At 37.1% G+C, this 19,389-nt stretch overlaps 3 protein-coding genes across 13 annotated transcripts in view; 1 reads left to right on the top strand and 2 right to left on the bottom strand.

Annotated features, from left to right (window-relative positions):
* ndst1b (N-deacetylase/N-sulfotransferase (heparan glucosaminyl) 1b) overlaps positions 1-13,547 on the top strand; it is a 39,942-nt gene extending 26,395 nt beyond the window's left edge. The window contains exons 8-15 of the mRNA XM_077608708.1: positions 9,996-10,178; positions 10,328-10,424; positions 10,685-10,808; positions 10,912-11,086; positions 11,181-11,351; positions 11,446-11,555; positions 11,687-11,789; positions 12,046-13,547. Of these exons, the coding sequence (XP_077464834.1) occupies positions 9,996-10,178; positions 10,328-10,424; positions 10,685-10,808; positions 10,912-11,086; positions 11,181-11,351; positions 11,446-11,555; positions 11,687-11,789; positions 12,046-12,165 (1,083 nt within the window). The 3' untranslated portion in view covers positions 12,166-13,547. The remainder of the gene's footprint in view (positions 1-9,995; positions 10,179-10,327; positions 10,425-10,684; positions 10,809-10,911; positions 11,087-11,180; positions 11,352-11,445; positions 11,556-11,686; positions 11,790-12,045) is intronic.
* LOC144082019 (uncharacterized) lies at positions 11,609-16,498 on the bottom strand. 11 transcript variants are annotated; one of them, XM_077608717.1, is made up of 11 exons: positions 16,337-16,498; positions 14,809-14,861; positions 14,689-14,742; positions 14,541-14,594; positions 14,393-14,446; positions 14,235-14,298; positions 14,085-14,158; positions 13,876-14,010; positions 13,768-13,809; positions 13,617-13,670; positions 11,609-12,447 (listed from the first exon to the last, which is right to left on the bottom strand). In XM_077608717.1, exons 2-7 carry the CDS (start codon positions 14,835-14,837, stop codon positions 14,153-14,155), a joined length of 261 nt encoding a protein of 86 aa, XP_077464843.1. In that variant the 5' UTR covers positions 14,838-14,861; positions 16,337-16,498; the 3' UTR covers positions 11,609-12,447; positions 13,617-13,670; positions 13,768-13,809; positions 13,876-14,010; positions 14,085-14,152. The 11 variants fall into 11 exon arrangements, 9 of the variants coding, with proteins under 9 accessions (XP_077464843.1, XP_077464842.1, XP_077464845.1 ...); XM_077608716.1 differs by having other exon boundaries at positions 14,105-14,158; XM_077608719.1 differs by having other exon boundaries at positions 14,255-14,298.
* A 1,767-nt stretch (positions 16,499-18,265) lies between these two features.
* On the bottom strand, positions 18,266-19,369 carry LOC144082018 (putative UDP-sugar transporter protein SLC35A4). Its single transcript, XM_077608709.1, has one exon. The coding sequence runs from the start codon at positions 19,367-19,369 to the stop codon at positions 18,425-18,427; it is 945 nt and encodes a 314-aa protein (XP_077464835.1). The 3' UTR covers positions 18,266-18,424.
* Between the last annotated feature and the right edge of the window lie 20 nt (positions 19,370-19,389).

Here is a 19,389-nt window from a genome sequence, read left to right as displayed (position 1 = left end):
CTCTGCCCGTAATTGATTTCATTTTCTATTCTCCGCATGAACTATTATACACCGAAGCCGTGTCCAACGACGCGTGGCGTATTTTCCAAAGATTGGCTCAAATTAAAAAATGAACGCTCTCAAAGCTATAAAAAATGTCATTGTTTCAAAAAAACGACACAGTATAGTAAGGCTTTTTTCTTTTAAAAAAAATACATACTATAGTAAGGCTTTTTTCTTAAAAAAACGACATAGTACAGTTAGGCTTTTTTTAATTAAAAAAACAACAACATAGTATAGTAAGGCTTTTTTCTTCAATAAAACGACATAGTATAGTAAGGCTTTTTTCTTAAAAAAACGACATAGTATAGTAAGGCTTTTTTCTTTAAAAAACGGCATAGTGTAGTAAGGCTTTTTTTCTGAAAAAAAAGACATAGTATAGTAAGGCTGTTTTCTTAAAAAACGATATAGTATAGTAAGGCTTTTTTCTTTAAAAAACAACATAGTGTAGTAAGGCGTTTTTTTTATTTAAACATAGTATAGTAAGGCTTTTTTTCTTTAAAAAAAACAACATAGTATAGTAAGGCTTTTTTCCTTTAAAAAAACGACATAGTATAGTAAGCCTTTTTTCTTAAAAAAAACGACATAGTATAGTAAGGCTTTTTTCTTTAAAAAAACGACATAGTATAGTAAGGCTTTTTTCTTAAAAAAAACGACATAGTATAGTAAGGCTTTTTTCTTTAAAAAACGGCATAGTGTAGTAAGGCTTTTTTTCTGAAAAAAAAGACATAGTATAGTAAGGCTGTTTTCTTAAAAAACGACATAGTATAGTAAGGCTTTTTTCTTTAAAAAACAACATAGTGTAGTAAGGCGTTTTTTTTTATTTAAACATAGTATAGTAAGGCTTTTTTTCTTTAAAAAAACGACATAGTATAGTAAGGCTTTTTTCCTTTAAAAAAACGACATAGTATAGTAAGGCTTTTTTCCTTTAAAAAAACAACATAGTATAGTAAGCCTTTTTTCTTAAAAAAAACGACATAGTATAGTAAGGCTTTTTTCTTTAAAAAAAACGACATAGTATAGTAAGGCTTTTTTCTTAAAAAAACGACATAGTATAGTAAGGCTTTTTTCTTTAAAAAAAAACGACATAGTATAGTAAGGCTTTTTTCTTAAAAAAAACAACATAGTATAGTAAGCCTTTTTTCCTTTAAAAAACGACATAGTATAGTAAGCCTTTTTTCTTAAAAAAAACGACATAGTATAGTAAGGCTTTTTTCTTTAAAAAAACGACAGTATAGTAAGCCTTTTTTCTTAAAAAAAACGACATAGTATAGTAAGGCTTTTTTCTTAAAAAAACGACATAGTATAGTAAGGCTTTTTTCTTAAAAAACGACATAATATAGTAAGCCTTTTTTCCTTTAAAAAACGACATAGTATAGTAAGCCTTTTTTCTTAAAAAAACGACATAGTATAGTAAGGCTTTTTTCTTAAAAAAACGACATAGTATAGTAAGGCTTTTTTCTTAAAAAAACGACATAGTATAGTAAGGCTTTTTTCTTTAAAAAAAAACGACATAGTATAGTAAGGCTTTTTTCTTAAAAAAAACGACATAGTATAGTAAGGCTTTTTTCTTAAAAAAAACGACATAGTAAGGCTTTTTTCTTAAAAAAAAACGACATAGTATAGCAAGGCTTTTTTCTTAAAAAAAACAACATAGTATTGTAAGGCTTTTTTCTTTAAAAAAAAACGACATAGTATAGTAAGGCTTTTTTCTTTAAAAAAAACGACATAGTATAGTAAGGCTTTTTTCTTTTAAAAAAACGACATAGTATAGTAAGGCTTTTTTCTTAAAAAAACGACATAGTATAGTAAGGCTTTTTTCTTTAAAAAAAACGACATAGTATAGTAAGGCTTTTTTCTTAAAAAAAACGACATAGTATAGTAAGGCTTTTTTCTTAAAAAAACGACATAGTATAGTAAGGCTTTTTTCTTAAAAAACGACATAGTATAGTAAGCCTTTTTTCCTTTAAAAAACGACATAGTATAGTAAGGCTTTTTTCTTAAAAAAACGACATAGTATAGTAAGGCTTTTTTCTTTAAAAAACGACATAGTATAGTAAGGCTTTTTTCTTAAAAAAACGACATAGTATAGTAAGGCTTTTTTCTTAAAAAAACGACATAGTATAATAAGGCTTTTTTCTTAAAAAAAACGACATAGTATAGTAAGGCTTTTTTCTTAAAAAAACGACATAGTATAGTAAGGCTTTTTTCTTAAAAAAACGACATAGTATAGTAAGGCTTTTTTCTTTATTTAAACATAGTATAGTAAGGCTTTTTTCCTTTAAAAAAACAACATAGTATAGTAAGGCTTTTTTCCTTTAAAAAAACAACATAGTATAGTAAGCCTTTTTTCTTAAAAAAACGACATAGTATAGTAAGGCTTTTTTCTTAAAAAAACGACATAGTATAGTAAGGCTTTTTTCTTAAAAAAAACGACATAGTATAGTAAGGCTTTTTTCTTAAAAAAACGACATAGTATAGTAAAGCTTTTTTCTTAAAAAAACAACATAGTATAGTAAGGCTTTTTTCTTCAAAAAAAAACGACATAGTATAGTAAGGCTTTTTTCTTCAAAAAAAACGACACAGTATAGTAAGGCTTTTTTCTTAAAAAAACGACATAGTATAGTAAGGCTTTTTTCTAAAAAAAACGACATAGTATAGTAAGGCTTTTTTCTTTAAAAAAAAACGACATAGTATAGTAAGGGTTTTTTTCTTAAAAAAACGACATAGTATAGTAAGGCTTTTTTCTTTAAAAAACGACATAGTATAGTAAGGCTTTTTTCTTTAAAAAAAACGACATAGTATAGTAAGGCTTTTTTCTTAAAAAAACGACATAGTATAGTAAGGCTTTTTTCTTAAAAAAAACGACATAGTATAGTAAGGCTTTTTTCTTTAAAAAAAACAACATAGTATAGTAAGGCTTTTTTCTTAAAAAAACGACATAGTATAGTAAGGGTTTTTTCTTAAAAAAACGACATAGTATAGTAAGGCTTTTTTCTTTAAAAAAACGACATAGTATAGTAAGGCTTTTTTCTTAAAAAAACGACATAGTATAGTAAGGCTTTTTTCTTAAAAAAAACGACATAGTATAGTAAGGCTTTTTTCTTAAAAAAACGACATAGTATAGTAAGGCTTTTTTCTTAAAAAAACGACATAGTATAGTAAGGCTTTTTTTCTTAAAAAACGACATAGTATAGTAAGGCTTTTTTCTTAAAAAAACGACATAGTATAGTAAGGCTTTTTTCTTAAAAAAACGACATAGTATAGTAAGGCTTTTTTCTTAAAAAAACGACATAGTATAGTAAGGCTTTTTTCTTAAAAAAACGACATAGTATAGTAAGGCTTTTTTCTTTAAAAAAACGACATAGTATAGTAAGGCTTTTTTCTTAAAAAAACGACATAGTATAGTAAGGCTTTTTTCTTAAAAAAACGACATAGTATAGTAAGGCTTTTTTTCTTAAAAAACGACATAGTATAGTAAGGCTTTTTTCTTAAAAAAACGACATAGTATAGTAAGGCTTTTTTCTTAAAAAAACGACATAGTATAATAAGGCTTTTTTCTTAAAAAAACGACATAGTATAGTAAGGCTTTTTTCTTAAAAAAATGACATGGTATAGTAAGGCTTTTTTCTTAAAAAAACGACATAGTATAGTAAGGCTTTTTTCTTAAAAAAACGACATAGTATAGTAAGGCTTTTTTCTTAAAAAAACGACATAGTATAGTAGGGCTTTTTTCTTAAAAAAAAAACGACATAGTATAGTAAGGCTTTTTTCTTAAAAAAACGACATAGTATAGTAAGGCTTTTTTCTTAAAAAAACGACATAGTATAGTAAGGCTTTTTTCTTAAAAAAACGACATAGTATAGTAAGGCTTTTTTCTTTAAAAAAAACGACATAGTATAGTAAGGCTTTTTTCTTAAAAAAACGACATAGTATAGTAAGGCTTTTTTCTTAAAAAAACGACATAGTATAGTAAGGCTTTTTTCTTAAAAAAACGACATAGTATAGTAAGGCTTTTTTCTTTAAAAAAAACAACATAGTATAGTAAGGGTTTTTTCTTAAAAAAACGACATAGTATAGTAAGGCTTTTTTCTTTAAAAAAACGACATAGTATAGTAAGGCTTTTTTCTTTAAAAAAAAACGACATAGTATAGTAAGGCTTTTTTCTTAAAAAAACGACATAGTATAGTAAGGCTTTTTTCTTAAAAAAAACGACATAGTATAGTAAGGCTTTTTTCTTAAAAAAACGACATAGTATAGTAAGGCTTTTTTCTTAAAAAAACGACATAGTATAGTAAGGCTTTTTTTCTTAAAAAACGACATAGTATAGTAAGGCTTTTTTCTTAAAAAAAACGACATAGTATAGTAAGGCTTTTTTCTTAAAAAAACGACATAGTATAGTAAGGCTTTTTTCTTAAAAAAACGACATAGTATAGTAAGGCTTTTTTCTTAAAAAACGACATAGTATAGTAAGCCTTTTTTCCTTTAAAAAACGACATAGTATAGTAAGCCTTTTTTCTTAAAAAAACGACATAGTACAGTAAGCCTTTTTTCTTTAAAAAAAACGACATAGTATAGTAAGGCTTTTTTCTTAAAAAAACGACATAGTATAGTAAGCCTTTTTTCTTAAAAATAATGACATAGTATAGTAAGGCTTTTTTCTTAAAAAAACGACATAGTATAGTAAGGCTTTTTTCTTTAAAAAAAACGACATAGTATAGTAAGGCTTTTTTCTTAAAAAAAAACGACATAGTATAGTAAGGCTTTTTTCTTAAAAAAACGACATAGTATAGTAAGGCTTTTTTCTTAAAAAAACGACATAGTATAGTAAGGCTTTTTTCTTAAAAAAACGACATAGTATAGTAAGGCTTTTTCTTAAAAAAACGACATAGTATAGTAAGGCTTTTTTCTTAAAAAAACGACATAGTATAGTAAGGCTTTTTTCTTTAAAAAAAAAACGACATAGTATAGTAAGGCTTTTTTCTTTAAAAAAAAACGACATAGTATAGTAAGGGTTTTTTCTTAAAAAAACGACATGGTATAGTAAGGGTTTTTTCTTTAAAAAAACGACATAGTATAGTAAGGCTTTTTTCTTTAAAAAAAACCGACATAGTATAGTAAGGCTTTTTTCTTAAAAAAACGACATAGTATAGTAAGGCTTTTTTCTTAAAAAAACGACATAGTATAGTAAGGCTTTTTTCTTTAAAAAAAACGACATAGTATAGTAAGGCTTTTTTCTTAAAAAAACGACATAGTATAGTAAGGGTTTTTTCTTTAAAAAAAAACGACATAGTATAGTAAGGCTTTTTTCTTAAAAAAACGACATAGTATAGTAAGGCTTTTTTCTTAAAAAAAACGACATAGTATAGTAAGGCTTTTTTCTTAAAAAAAACGACATAGTATAGTAAGGCTTTTTTCTTAAAAAAACGACATAGTATAGTAAGGCTTTTTTCTTAAAAAAACGACATAGTATAGTAAGGCTTTTTTTCTTAAAAAACGACATAGTATAGTAAGGCTTTTTTCTTAAAAAAACGACATAGTATAGTAAGGCTTTTTTCTTAAAAAAACTACATAGTATAGTAAGGCTTTTTTCTTAAAAAAACGACATAGTATAGTAAGGCTTTTTTCTTAAAAAAACGACAGTATAGTAAGGCTTTTTTCCTTTAAAAAAAACGACATAGTATAGTAAGGCTTTTTTCTTAAAAAAACGACATAGTATAGTAAGCCTTTTTTCTTAAAAAAACGACATAGTATAGTAAGGCTTTTTTCTTTATTTAAACATAGTATAGTAAGGCTTTTTTCCTTTAAAAAAACAACATAGTATAGTAAGGCTTTTTTCCTTTAAAAAAACGACATAGTATAGTAAGGCTTTTTTCTTAAAAAAACGACATAGTATAGTAAGGCTTTTTTCTTAAAAAAACAACATAGTATAGTAAGGCTTTTTTCTTTAAAAAAAACGACATAGTATAGTAAGGCTTTTTTCTTAAAAAAACGACATAGTATAGTAAGGCTTTTTTCTTAAAAAAACAACATAGTATAGTAAGGCTTTTTTCTTTAAAAAAAAACGACATAGTATAGTAAGGCTTTTTTCTTAAAAAAACGACATAGTATAGTAAGGCTTTTTTCTTTAAAAAAAACGACATAGTATAGTAAGGCTTTTTTCTTAAAAAAACGACATAGTATAGTAAGGCTTTTTTCTTAAAAAAACGACATAGTATAGTAAGGCTTTTTTCTTTAAAAAAAACGACATAGTATAGTAAGTGTTTTTTCTTAAAAAAACGACATAGTATAGTAAGGCTTTTTTCTTTAAAAAAACGACATAGTATAGTAAGGCTTTTTTCTTAAAAAAAAAACGACATAGTATAGTAAGCCTTTTTTCTTAAAAAAACGACAGTATAGTAAGGCTTTTTTCTTAAAAAAACGACATAGTATAGTAAGGCTTTTTTCTTTTAAAAAAACGACATAGTATAGTAAGGCTTTTTTCTTAAAAAAACGACATAGTATAGTAAGGGTTTTTTCTTAAAAAAACGACATAGTATAGTAAGGCTTTTTTCTTTAAAAAAAACAACATAGTATAGTAAGGCTTTTTTCTTAAAAAAACGACATAGTATAGTAAGGCTTTTTTCTTAAAAAAAACGACATAGTATAGTAAGGCTTTTTTCTTAAAAAAACGACATAGTATAGTAAGGCTTTTTTCTTAAAAAAACGACATAGTATAGTAAGGCTTTTTTCTTAAAAAAACGACATAGTATAGTAAGGCTTTTTTCTTAAAAAAACGACATAGTATAGTAAGGCTTTTTTCTTTATTTAAACATAGTATAGTAAGGCTTTTTTCCTTTAAAAAAACAACATAGTATAGTAAGGCTTTTTTCCTTTAAAAAAACGACATAGTATAGTAAGGCTTTTTTCTTAAAAAAACGACATAGTATAGTAAGGCTTTTTTCTTAAAAAAACAACATAGTATAGTAAGGCTTTTTTCTTTAAAAAAAAACGACATAGTATAGTAAGGCTTTTTTCTTAAAAAAACGACATAGTATAGTAAGGCTTTTTTCTTAAAAAAACAACATAGTATAGTAAGGCTTTTTTCTTTAAAAAAAAACGACATAGTATAGTAAGGCTTTTTTCTTAAAAAAACGACATAGTATAGTAAGGCTTTTTTCTTTAAAAAAAACGACATAGTATAGTAAGGCTTTTTTCTTAAAAAAACGACATAGTATAGTAAGGCTTTTTTCTTAAAAAAACGACATAGTATAGTAAGGCTTTTTTCTTTAAAAAAAACGACATAGTATAGTAAGTGTTTTTTCTTAAAAAAACGACATAGTATAGTAAGGCTTTTTTCTTTAAAAAAACGACATAGTATAGTAAGGCTTTTTTCTTAAAAAAAAAACGACATAGTATAGTAAGCCTTTTTTCTTAAAAAAACGACATAGTATAGTAAGGCTTTTTTCTTAAAAAAACGACATAGTATAGTAAGGCTTTTTTCTTTTAAAAAAACGACATAGTATAGTAAGGCTTTTTTCTTAAAAAAACGACATAGTATAGTAAGGGTTTTTTCTTAAAAAAACGACAGTATAGTAAGGCTTTTTTCTTTAAAAAAACAACATAGTATAGTAAGGCTTTTTTCTTAAAAAAACGACATAGTATAGTAAGGCTTTTTTCTTAAAAAAAACGACATAGTATAGTAAGGCTTTTTTCTTAAAAAAACGACATAGTATAGTAAGGCTTTTTTCTTAAAAAAACGACATAGTATAGTAAGGCTTTTTTTCTTAAAAAACGACATAGTATAGTAAGGCTTTTTTCTTAAAAAAACGACATAGTATAGTAAGGCTTTTTTCTTAAAAAAACGACATAGTATAGTAAGGCTTTTTTCTTAAAAAAAACGACATAGTATAGTAAGGCTTTTTTCTTAAAAAAACGACATAGTATAGTAAGGCTTTTTTTCTTAAAAAAACTACATAGTATAGTAAGGCTTTTTTCTTAAAAAAACGACATAGTATAGTAAGGCTTTTTTCTTAAAAAAAACGACATAGTATAGTAAGGCTTTTTTCTTTAAAAAACGACATAGTATAGTAAGGCTTTTTTCTTAAAAAAAATGACATAGTATAGTAAGGCTTTTTTCTTTAAAAAAAAACGACATAGTATAGTAAGGCTTTTTTCTTTAAAAAAAAACGACATAGTATAGTAAGGCTTTTTTCTTAAAAAAAAACGACATAGTATAGTAAGGGTTTTTTCTTAAAAAAACGACATAGTATAGTAAGGCTTTTTTCTTTTAAAAAAACGACATAGTATAGTAAGGCTTTTTTCTTAAAAAAACGACATAGTATAGTAAGGGTTTTTTCTTAAAAAAACGACATAGTATAGTAAGGCTTTTTTCTTAAAAAAACGACATAGTATAGTAAGGCTTTTTTCTTAAAAAAACGACATAGTATAGTAAGGCTTTTTTCTTTAAAAAAACGACATAGTATAGTAAGGCTTTTTTCTTAAAAAAACGACATAGTATAGTAAGGCTTTTTTCTTAAAAAAACGACATAGTATAGTAAGGCTTTTTTTTTTAAAAAACGACATAGTATAGTAAGGCTTTTTTCTTAAAAAAACGACATAGTATAGTAAGGCTTTTTTCTTAAAAAAACGACATAGTATAGTAAGGCTTTTTTCTTAAAAAAAACGACATAGAATAGTAAGGCTTTTTTCTTTATTTAAACATAGTATAGTAAGGCTTTTTTTTCTTTAAAAAACAACATAGTATAGTAAGGCTTTTTTTCCTTTAAAAAAACAACATAGTATTGTAAGGCTTTTTTCCTTTAAAAAAACAACATAGTATAGTAAGCCTTTTTTCTTAAAAAAAAACGACATAGTATAGTAAGGCTTTTTTCTTAAAAAAAACGACATAGTATAGTAAGGCTTTTTTCTTAAAAAAAACGACATAGTATAGTAAGGCTTTTTTCTTAAAAAAACGACATAGTATAGTAAGGCTTTTTTCTTAAAAAAACGACATAGTATAGTAAGGCTTTTTTCTTAAAAAAAAACGACATAGTATAGTAAGGCTTTTTTCTTAAAAAAACGACATAGTATAGTAAGGCTTTTTTCTTAAAAAAACGACATAGTATAGTAAGGCTTTTTTCTTAAAAAAACGACATAGTATAGTAAGGCTTTTTTCTTAAAAAAAACGACATAGTATAGTAAGGCTTTTTTCTTACAAAAACGACATAGTATAGTAAGGCTTTTTTCTTTAAAAAACGACATAGTATAGTAAGGCTTTTTTCTTAAAAAAAACGACATAGTATAGTAAGGCTTTTTTCTTTAAAAAAAACGACATAGTATAGTAAGGCTTTTTTCTTAAAAAAACGACATAGTATAGTAAGGCTTTTTTCTTAAAAAAACGACATAGTATAGTAAGGCTTTTTTCTTAAAAAAAACGACATAGTATAGTAAGGCTTTTTTCTTAAAAAAACGACATAGTATAGTAAGGCTTTTTTCTTAAAAAAAACGACATAGTATAGTAAGGCTTTTTTCTTAAAAAAAACGACATAGTATAGTAAGGCTTTTTTCTTTATTTAAACATAGTATAGTAAGGCTTTTTTTCTTTAAAAAAACAACATAGTATAGTAAGGCTTTTTTTCCTTTAAAAAAACAACATAGTATAGTAAGGCTTTTTTCCTTTAAAAAAACAACATAGTATAGTAAGGCTTTTTTCTTTAAAAAACGGCATAGTATAGTAAGGCTTTTTTCTTTAAAAGAAGACATAGTACAGTAAGGCTTTTTTTTAAATGACATAGTACAGTAAGGCTTTTTTCTTTAAAAAACGGCATAGTATAGTAAGGCTTTTTTCTTTAAAAGAAGACATAGTACAGTAAGGCTTTTTTTTAAATGACATAGTACAGTAAGGCTTTTTTTCTTAAAAAAAAAACGACACTATTTATTATAATTTTTTTCATTTTTGGCTTTTCTCCCAACAGATCAGCATCTTCATGACCCATTTATCTAACTACGGGAACGACCGTCTGGGCCTGTACACTTTTAAAAGCTTGATGATGTTTGTCAAGACCTGGACCAATCTGAAGATGCAGACCCTCCCGCCCGTGCAGTTGGCTCAGAAATACTTTAGCCTTTTCCCCACGGAGAGAGATCCGCTCTGGCAGGTGAGAGTCAGAACCAGACCACTTTTTTTTTTTTTTTTAACCAAGTCGTTTCCGTCGGTGATTTCTACGACACCCTCATTTTCATCAATGGGTGGTGAGTTGACTGCATCGAAATTCAAATATATTTCTTTGGCTTGCGGTGGCTACAGGATCCATGTGAGGACAAAAGGCACAAAGACATTTGGTCGAAAGAAAAAACGTGTGACCGCTTCCCCAAGCTCCTCGTCATCGGGCCTCAGAAGACAGGTGAGAAGCTGCGCTTCACCGCCCCCTGCAGACCATAGTAAACACGACGCCATTCCGTTCCACGTCGTTTTTGCTTTGCTCCCCCCCAAAAAGTCCGATTAGCTCTCGGGAAATTGGACTCGCTGTGGCTTGTTATCAACGTGTTAGCGGTCGGTGACGCGAGTGTCTGTGTTTGCTGTATGAGCTACAAAGTCATTGGATGGCTCCTGACTTGATCCTCTTTTGCAACACTTGCTTGATATCCTCCCCGCCGTCCTCAGGCACGACGGCGCTCTACCTGTTCCTCAGCATGCACCCGGACCTGACCAGTAACTATCCCAGCAAGGAGACCTTTGAGGAGATCCAGTTCTTCAATGGTCACAACTACCACAGAGGCATCGATTGGTAAGAAAGCCCGTCGAAGAATTGCATTTTTGAAATCTAAAATGGTGTCGTTTTTAGTTGAAAAAGCCTTTTTGAAGCTAAAAAATATGAACCGTTTGCTCAGGTACATGGAGTATTTCCCGCTGCCCTCCAATGCCAGCTCAGACTACTACTTTGAGAAGAGTGCAAACTACTTTGACTCGGAGGTGGCCGCCCAGCGGGCCGCGGCGCTCCTGCCCAAAGCCAAGATCGTCACCATCCTCATCAACCCGGCCGACAGAGCGTACTCGTGGTACCAGGTGGGTGGCGGCGCTGGCCGACTCCTCGGCCTCGTCAGATCCCGCTCGCCGACTCTCTGTCTAACGTAAACGGTGACCCGTGTGACCCGGACAGCACCAAAGAGCCCACGACGACCAGGCGGCGTTGAAGTACTCGTTTCACGACGTGATCACGGCCGGTCACGACGGTCCGGCCAAGCTGCGGGTACTCCAGAATCGCTGTCTGATGCCGGGCTGGTACGCCATGCACCTGGAGCGCTGGCTCAACTACTACCACGCCAGCCAGGTTGGCGTTTGCGCTGTCGTCGACCCGAAGGCCAGACGCACGGGCCGGTTCCCGCGACGGTTAGTCAACATTTTGCCTCATCTGCTCTCCCCAGCTGCTGGTCTTGGATGGACAGATGCTGAAGACGGAGCCTGCCTCGGTGATGGATAAAATCCAAAAGTTCTTGGGCTTGACCAACATCATCAACTACCACAAGATTCTAGCGTAAGTTTTGCGCCGATGGAAACCGGAATGACTAAAGGCATTATGTCAAAGCATCACTTTAATATCATGCCATTTTATTTTGAAATGCATCATACATTTGATTTCATTTTTTTGTGATTTGTGATTTACAGCTTTGACCCCAAGAAAGGTTTCTGGTGCCAGCTGCTAGAAGGCGGAAAGACAAAGTGTTTGGGCAAAAGTAAAGGGCGCAGGTATCCGGACATGGACCCTCAGGTAGGCTCATTCTACCTTTGCCATTGACATAGATCAGGGGTGCTCACACTTAGTCGAAATCTTACCCTCGTCCCGGTAGTAGCTTGGCCATCGACGTGATGAGCACCCCTGACCTAGATTAAAATAGGGGGCAGTTTACATTTTCAGTGGAGAGACAGTTTGGCAAAAAAATACCTAATAAAAGATGCAAAAGCATGGCAATGTTGCGGTTGGATTCCTAAAGTGATCCCCTCCTCTCTCTCTCTTTCTCCTTCAGTCTTTGGCGTTCCTCCGGGAATACTACAGGGATCATAACATCGAGCTGTCCAAACTGCTGTACAGAATGGGCCAACCGCTCCCCAGCTGGCTCCGAGAAGAGCTGGTCCACAGCAGGTAGCAGCCCACCCGGGAAGGGGGCAGGGGGACGCACGGACGGACAAACGGACGGCGGGGAGATGAGCGACTTCTACGGCCGAGATCACACCGCCGCAGCGTCCAAGGTGATCGACCGGCGTTCCGGGAGGATCTGACCACGAGTCAAAACCATCACGTCTTCATTCTGCGATCTGTCGGAGGATCCCCGGCAGGCGAGTTGGGGGCGCCTCTCGCGCCGACTTTGGGACATCTCACCGCACTCTTGGACACGGCGAGTCGGGAACTCCGAAAGTCCTCGCTGGAACTGAAAGAAAAGAGCGAAGACTTCTTCAGATTCGGAGAGTGGCCGAAAGCACTGAACTTTTGGGCTGAAGGACAAAAAAAAAGACATTAGCTGTAAATGCCTTTCAAAACCTGAGGACGATTGGACAGCTGGCTGCATGTGGCAGCCTTTTTTTGTTTCTTTGTTTGATAGGCCTTGCTAGACTTTTTATTTGAAAATGCCAGGAACCAATCCCAGTAAAACGTTACCATTTGGTGGACTTTGGTGGACAAACCCTTAGACAAGTTCATTTTTGAGACATTGCTCTGTAGAATGTACGGACACTAAACATCAGATTCTTCCTGCAGGGGGTGTCAAACAGTCGCGTGCCGTCATCGGACCACTGAACTGGCAAAACAAAGGCAGGAAGCCGCGGATGGACTCGCGTCAAAAGCACAAGATTTCACGGTACTCGACGTACATTTAACTGGATAGCACACAAGCATTTGGTTGAGAATATACGTCATGTGAGAAGACCATAAGCTAGCTGTTTTTTTTCTGGACTGTTGATGGCTGGAAGAGCGACATTTGGCACACTTTTCCTTTACCCTTTCTTTTCATGTCCTCAATTAGTCCGTGCCGGCCGGGATGGGGGGGAAAAAAAAGGTCCAGCCGACCTTGCCCCGGCAAGCGACGCCGCACCGGACGCGTTTAGTTTTACGGTTTGAAGGTGTAGGCGTCGCAACTTGATGTCACAAATGCTAGATAAGAAAAAAAAAGCTGCTCCTCCTGCAATAGTTTTGTAACGTACGAGAAAAAAAAAGCAATTTGGATTTCTCGACTTTGTTCCTGTACATAAGCGGCTCCCCTTGGGTAGACCTAAATTATTTGAATGTGTCGGGTGGGGCGCGCGACGCGACATCAGTGCTACGTGGGAAAAAATGTGGGCTCTCCGTTCCTCACACTGCCAACTGTTGTCACGACGTATTAAGTATTAACGTGATAACACATAACAGCGACGATGGTACTAATTATATCCTGGACTGTATGATAAAGATTTGTAATTGTTGTCAATAATTTTTACAGTGTAACTAATATTGTCGGTGCTTTTTAATTTGCAAATAAAACACCACTGTATTTTTTTTTATTGTGATTTTTTGGTTGGGTTGGGTACTTAGCTATTTAGCTTAAATGGGAAAACATCTGCTTACCTTGTGAGGGGCCGTTTGTTCGATGACCTCATCTTCCAAGTTGTCACTTTACAGCTGTAATGGAAAAGTAGTTAGCAAATAGTTAGCCCGCCCGCGACGTAGTAGGGAGGTGGGTTGGGCACTTAGCTCACGAGGAAGAGTGCCCACTTACCATGTGAAAGGTAGCTGAATAGAATCCCATGCCACTTTACAGCTGTAACAGAAAAATAGTTAGCAAGCCCGCGACGAAGTAGGGAGGTGGGTTGGGCACTTAGCTCACCAAGGAGAGCGACGACATACGATGCGAAAGGTAGCAAGATCGAAGGGAGGTGGGTTGGGCACTTAGCTCACCAAGGAGAGCGACGACATACGATGCGAAAGGTAGCAAGATCGAATCCAGCTTGTCACTTTACACCTGTAAAAAAATAGCCGGAAAATAGTTAGCCAGCCCGTGATGAAGTAGGGAGGTGGGTTGGGCACTTAGCTCACCAGGGAGAGTGACGACATACCATGCGAAAGGTAGCAAGATCGAATCCCACGTTCTCCAACTTGTTACTTTACACCTGTAAAAAAAAATAGCCGGAAAATAGTTAGCCAGCCCGTGACGAAGCAGGGAGGTGGTTTGGGCACTTAGCTCACCAGGGAGAGCGACGACATACCATGCGAAAGGTAGCAAGATCGAATCCAACTTGTCACTTTACACCTGTAAAAAAATAGCCGGAAAATAGTTAGCCGGCCCGTGACAAAGTAGGGAGGTGGGTTGGGCACTTAGCTCAACAGGGAGAGCGACGACATACCATGCGAAAGGTAGCAAGATCGAATCCCACATTCTCCAACTTGTCACTTTACACCTGTAAAAAAATAGCCGGAAAATAGTTAGCCGGCCCGTGACAAAGTAGGGAGGTGGGTTGGGCACTTAGCTCAACAGGGAGAGCGACGACATACCATGCGAAAGGTAGCAAGATCGAATCCCGCATTCTCCAACTTGTCACTTTACACCTGTAAAAAGATAGCCGGAAAATAGTTAGCCGGCCCGTGACAAAGTAGGGAGGTGGGTTGGGCACTTAGCTCAACAGGGAGAGCGACGACATACCATGCGAAAGGTAGCAAGATCGAATCCTGCATTCTCCAACTTGTCACTTTACAGCTGAAATGGAAAAATAGTTAGCCAGCCTGTGACGAAGTAGGGAGGTGGCTTGGGCACTTGGCTTACCATGCAAAGGCAGCTGGATCGAATTCCATGTCCTCCAACTTGTCACTTTACACCTGTAATGGGAAACATAGCCATTTCTTAATATTTGTGCCAAGGGTGATTTTGAGACGAGGCAAATGAAATCAACTGGGCTCATTTTAGACTCACTAAACTCCAGCTTTTTTTTGGGGGGGGGGGCATTTTGGTAAGCATACCCTGATCAGTCGTGAAAGTGGATTCGACATCCTTAATAATTTACTCGCGTGTCATCCAACCCGCACACGATGGTCTCTGTAAGCATGAAAGACGCGGTGAGTCCGACATTTTTTGGGGCTCAACGACACATTTTTTTTATTATACCTGTAATTTTCCAGTAACCTTTTGTTTCTGGACAGACGTTAATGAGGGATGGCGAAGCAGTGAAAGTGGGAGTTGTGTTAAACGCCATACCAGGTCAGGCTCGTGAGGAGAATATCGATGTCAATTGCCGCTTCGGAACGTGAGGGAAGTTGTAACTGGATCAATGATTCATTTTTCTCTGGCAAGCTCAAAGCTGCGTTTTCATTCACGAGGATGGACAAAGTTTGGACTACATTTCAAAAGACCAGGTGCTCTGGCCATTTGACGTGGTCTCCCACGCGCTTAATATCGCCCAACATTTATCTATCTCGACAGCAACTGCAGCGCTTGACATTCGACCACGCCGCCACTGCGGACAGCATGCAGGTAAATGGTGGGTGGCCAAGTGCGGTCCTGGAGAGCCCCTGTCATCCAATCTGTTTTCCATATCTCCCTCCTCTAGCACACCTGAATCAAATGATCAAGTCATCAGCAAGCTGTCCACAACCTTGATACTGATCCCGATCCCGATGATTTGATTCAGGTGTGGTAGAGGAGGGAGATATGGAAAACAGACTGGATGACGGGGGCTCTACAGGACCGCACTTGGCCACCCCTGGGTTAATACATTTTGGCACAGCGGTGCTCAACCGTCTGCCAGTTGAGCACCAATCGACTCTTAATGAGTTTGACTAAGATTAGATCTGGTCAGTTGGTTTCCTTTAGGCGTGAAGTACCCAACCAATTCATTGCAATACTTTTATTCACTAGATGTTTGCTGCCTTTTTAATGAGCATATCAAGCTCTCTGCTAACAACAACTTTTGTGCGGAAGCGAGCGACAGCCTGGCCTAACGTAAACGTAAGCATGCCAAGTGATACATTGATCTTGGACACTTCAACCGTGCGCCACAATCTTACGCTCCATTTCGGCGCCCTTTGGTGGTGATGGGATGGCAAATGTCTCCCGCCAAGTCGGTGCCGAGCGAATTTGACTATTTTTGAATCATTTCTTTAGTGGCTTATGTGGTGAAAAAGTGTGCGCACCCCTAAACTTACAGAACTGGTGCGCTTTGTCGGTGGCTCGGGGGGGAAAAGGTACTAGATTGCTGGAGTTTGGCTCTTGAAAACGTCGATCTTGAGCAAAAAAACAAAAGTTGGAGCACCTCTGCCTTGGCATGACCAGAGATTAAAAAGGAGTTGAAACCCACCTGACGCCGACAGAGCTTCCACGGAGACCTCCTCCAGCCGCTGGCCGAGTGCGCGTGTCAAGGTTACTGCGGTTCACTGCTCATGTGCGCGGCGTCCGTGGAAAACGCCGGCCCCCTCCTTGATGAAGTTCTCGTCAAACAGGTGAATTTGGAGATATCCAGTCGCTGAAAAAGACAAAAAAAGAAGAACACGACAACATGAGCAACAGCTTATGTAATTAAAAAAAAAAAGGTAACATCTATTGCCAACCACTACGTTTTGTGTGTAGGTTGCGCAAGTGCGCGCAGCTCAAATAGATTTATCTGGGGGTGAAAGCATCCATCGCAAAGGGACTTGGGACGCTGCCAAACTCGTGGAGGAAGAGTTGAGGCGGGAAATGGAGGCGCATCTGACAGGTAACAAGACATTTCACTACACCAATACAAGCTGAATTGAAAAAAGAATCTACCTATGTAAAGTGCATGCAGTCTACACGGCCTTATTCTAATGTCTTTCCTCATGTAACCTATATGAAGAACACCATTTTCCCCATTAATGATATTAAATGATTAAACCCCAATTTATCATCAGAAAATACTATTATCAAATTGATTTGGAGTAAGTGTTTGGAATAGCCCATAAATTGTGTACACATTTAAATTTGAGTGCGGCAAGTGAGTGGGATTTTTGCACAGCAGACCGAGGGTGCTTGGAAAAAGTCCAGGAGAGCATCGCAAGGATCCTCAAGTTGAGGGACGCTCTCAAACAAGGACCACCATCCACACGGGACGCCGCTGCGGAGAAATGTGACCTCTGTCTCCAAGTAACGCACGTCGGCTCACTTCCCACACGCCTTTCAATCATTTTACGCTTTTTCCGTACGTACGACACGGCTTTTTCTTTACAGCTAAATGATGAGTATCTGTTTGAAGACCAAATAAAGGAGCTCAGCGGGAGCTTAATTAGGGAGGAAGTGGAGAAAATGGAGAGAGACTTGGCCAGGGAGCAGCTACTGGTAAGATAAGCAGATCAGGGGATGGGCCTAACGGGTGGATTTGGTGTCATTCAGCTGGTCATTTGCTTTGGGAGAGGATTGAGGGACCATTTTACCACGTGATCCATTGGAATGCGCTTTAGGGAACGGAGAGGGAACTGCTAGAGCTGAGCACAGAGAGGAAGATTCTGGTTCTCCAGATGGAGGCTCTGCGAGAAGAAGCCCGCCAGGAGCGTCGCAAGCACCAATCGGAGCTGCGACGTTGGCGGGAAGACGGTCTCCCGGTGTGTTTCAGCGACATAACAAATACCGTATTATATGCTGTATTTGTCGCTCAAAAAATGACTGGATCAAGGGTAGGGCTCATACGGGCACAAATTACACTTTGCCATAACGCAAGACAAATTTACGTTGACGTCTATGAATGAAATTCAAGAAAATAAGGCTAATGTGCAAGAAAATACAAATTTTCCGTTGATTTGGAACGACAACTTTCATGGTTGAAGGTATTCGGGAGCTTTCAAGAATCCAGAGGGGATCAGAGACGGGTGTCGGAGGCCGGATACAAAAGCGTCCTTCTGGAGGCAATCCACGACGCCGTTAAATTGTCTGCTCAGAACCAGCGCCTGCGAGCGGACAACAACCAACTTCGCAAAGGTGCATTTAGCTCTGCGGTCATTGGTGGGTTCTGAGACCTGCCCCAAAGGTAGAGGGAGTCTTTTTATGCTGTTCCTTCAATATTATTTGGAATCTTAAAACCATTCCTTTGCTATTGGTTAACAGTAAGTAGACACTGTTCTCTAGTGGCCAGGGAAATATTACTAAGAGTGGAAATCGTTCTTTGTTTCACAGCGGTGGGAGAGCTGAAGGATACGCTAACCAAGCAAGGTGACCTCAAGGCCACCCCCAAAAAATGACTCAAGAAATGGTGTGGAAAAACAATAAATGAGCGTGATTCCTGAACATGACATTTATTGGAATTATTTGAAATGGACATGAGAAAACACAACTTTCAAAACAAATACAATTGTCCTACAATCCCGGGGGGAGTCTGATTTGTGACAAACGACCACAAAAAAAGCAGTTGTTAGCCAAGTTATTGGTGAAAACTCCGCTACTTATAGTAAAGATAGGCAGCGAGAGCCACCATGGCGACGGGTAGTAGGAAGAAGGTGGTCAGCTGCAGCCCTAAAAGAGCCCACGACAGGACCGCGTTGACCAACAGGGAGCAGGATATGACAAAGAGCCGCGTGACGCCGCTTCCGTGTTTCAACACCAGCGACATGGAGAGGCCGTTGGCCGCCTGTCCCGCCACGATAGCCCACACCGTCCACGAGTATCCTTCCAGTAAGCTCTTCTCTCCGGTGAGGGCGGAGAAACGGGCCAGCCCGTTGAGCAGCGCGCCGAAAATATAGAGGTAGACGTTTTGCAGGCTGAGCGGCAGCCGCTGGCTCTTCAGCATCTTCTCGGTGTAAACGGCCGCCAGGCCGGAGATCAAGCAGTAGGCCAGCACGAGGACCAGCCCCCGCGGGGTGACGTGAAGCTTATCCCCCGGCTGCGCCCAGTCCAGGCTGGAGTAGCCGTGGCACGCTCCCGCCGCCATCAGGAGCCCCAGACCCAACCACTGACCCCGGCGCAGCTTCTTGCCCAGGCACGCCGAGTAGAGCGCCGCCGTGGCGGCGATCTTCAGGTTGCCGAGAACCTGGAAAGAGCTGGGGTCCATGTCGGCCTGCATGACGACCACCAGGTTGTTGTTGAGGGCGTAGAGCGCGGCGGGGACGGCGTAGGCGGCCACCGTGAACGGCGAGGACGGGGCCAGGGGGACCCGCCTGCCCTGGGTGGCGAGGAGCGTGGTCAAAGACGCCAGGAGCTTGACCACCTCGATCATAAGCACGCAGGAGGAAGGGTCGAAAGGGACGCGGCCGTCCACTTTGCTCAGGGCGATTAGCGGCGCGTGGGAGCCGTAAATGAGGACCATGGCGCACAAGAGGGCCCCCCATTTGAGCCGGGGCAGCCACCGCCTCCTGTACCTCGCCCCCTCGTTATGGATCACGATCATCGTCGGTAACACTATTCTTA

The sequence above is a fragment of the Stigmatopora argus genome, chromosome 9, assembly GCF_051989625.1.
Source record: "Stigmatopora argus isolate UIUO_Sarg chromosome 9, RoL_Sarg_1.0, whole genome shotgun sequence".
NCBI classification, from domain to species: Eukaryota; Metazoa; Chordata; class Actinopteri; order Syngnathiformes; family Syngnathidae; genus Stigmatopora; species Stigmatopora argus.
Note: the sequence above shows the minus strand (reverse complement) of the source record. Positions and strands in the feature narration are given on the sequence as shown.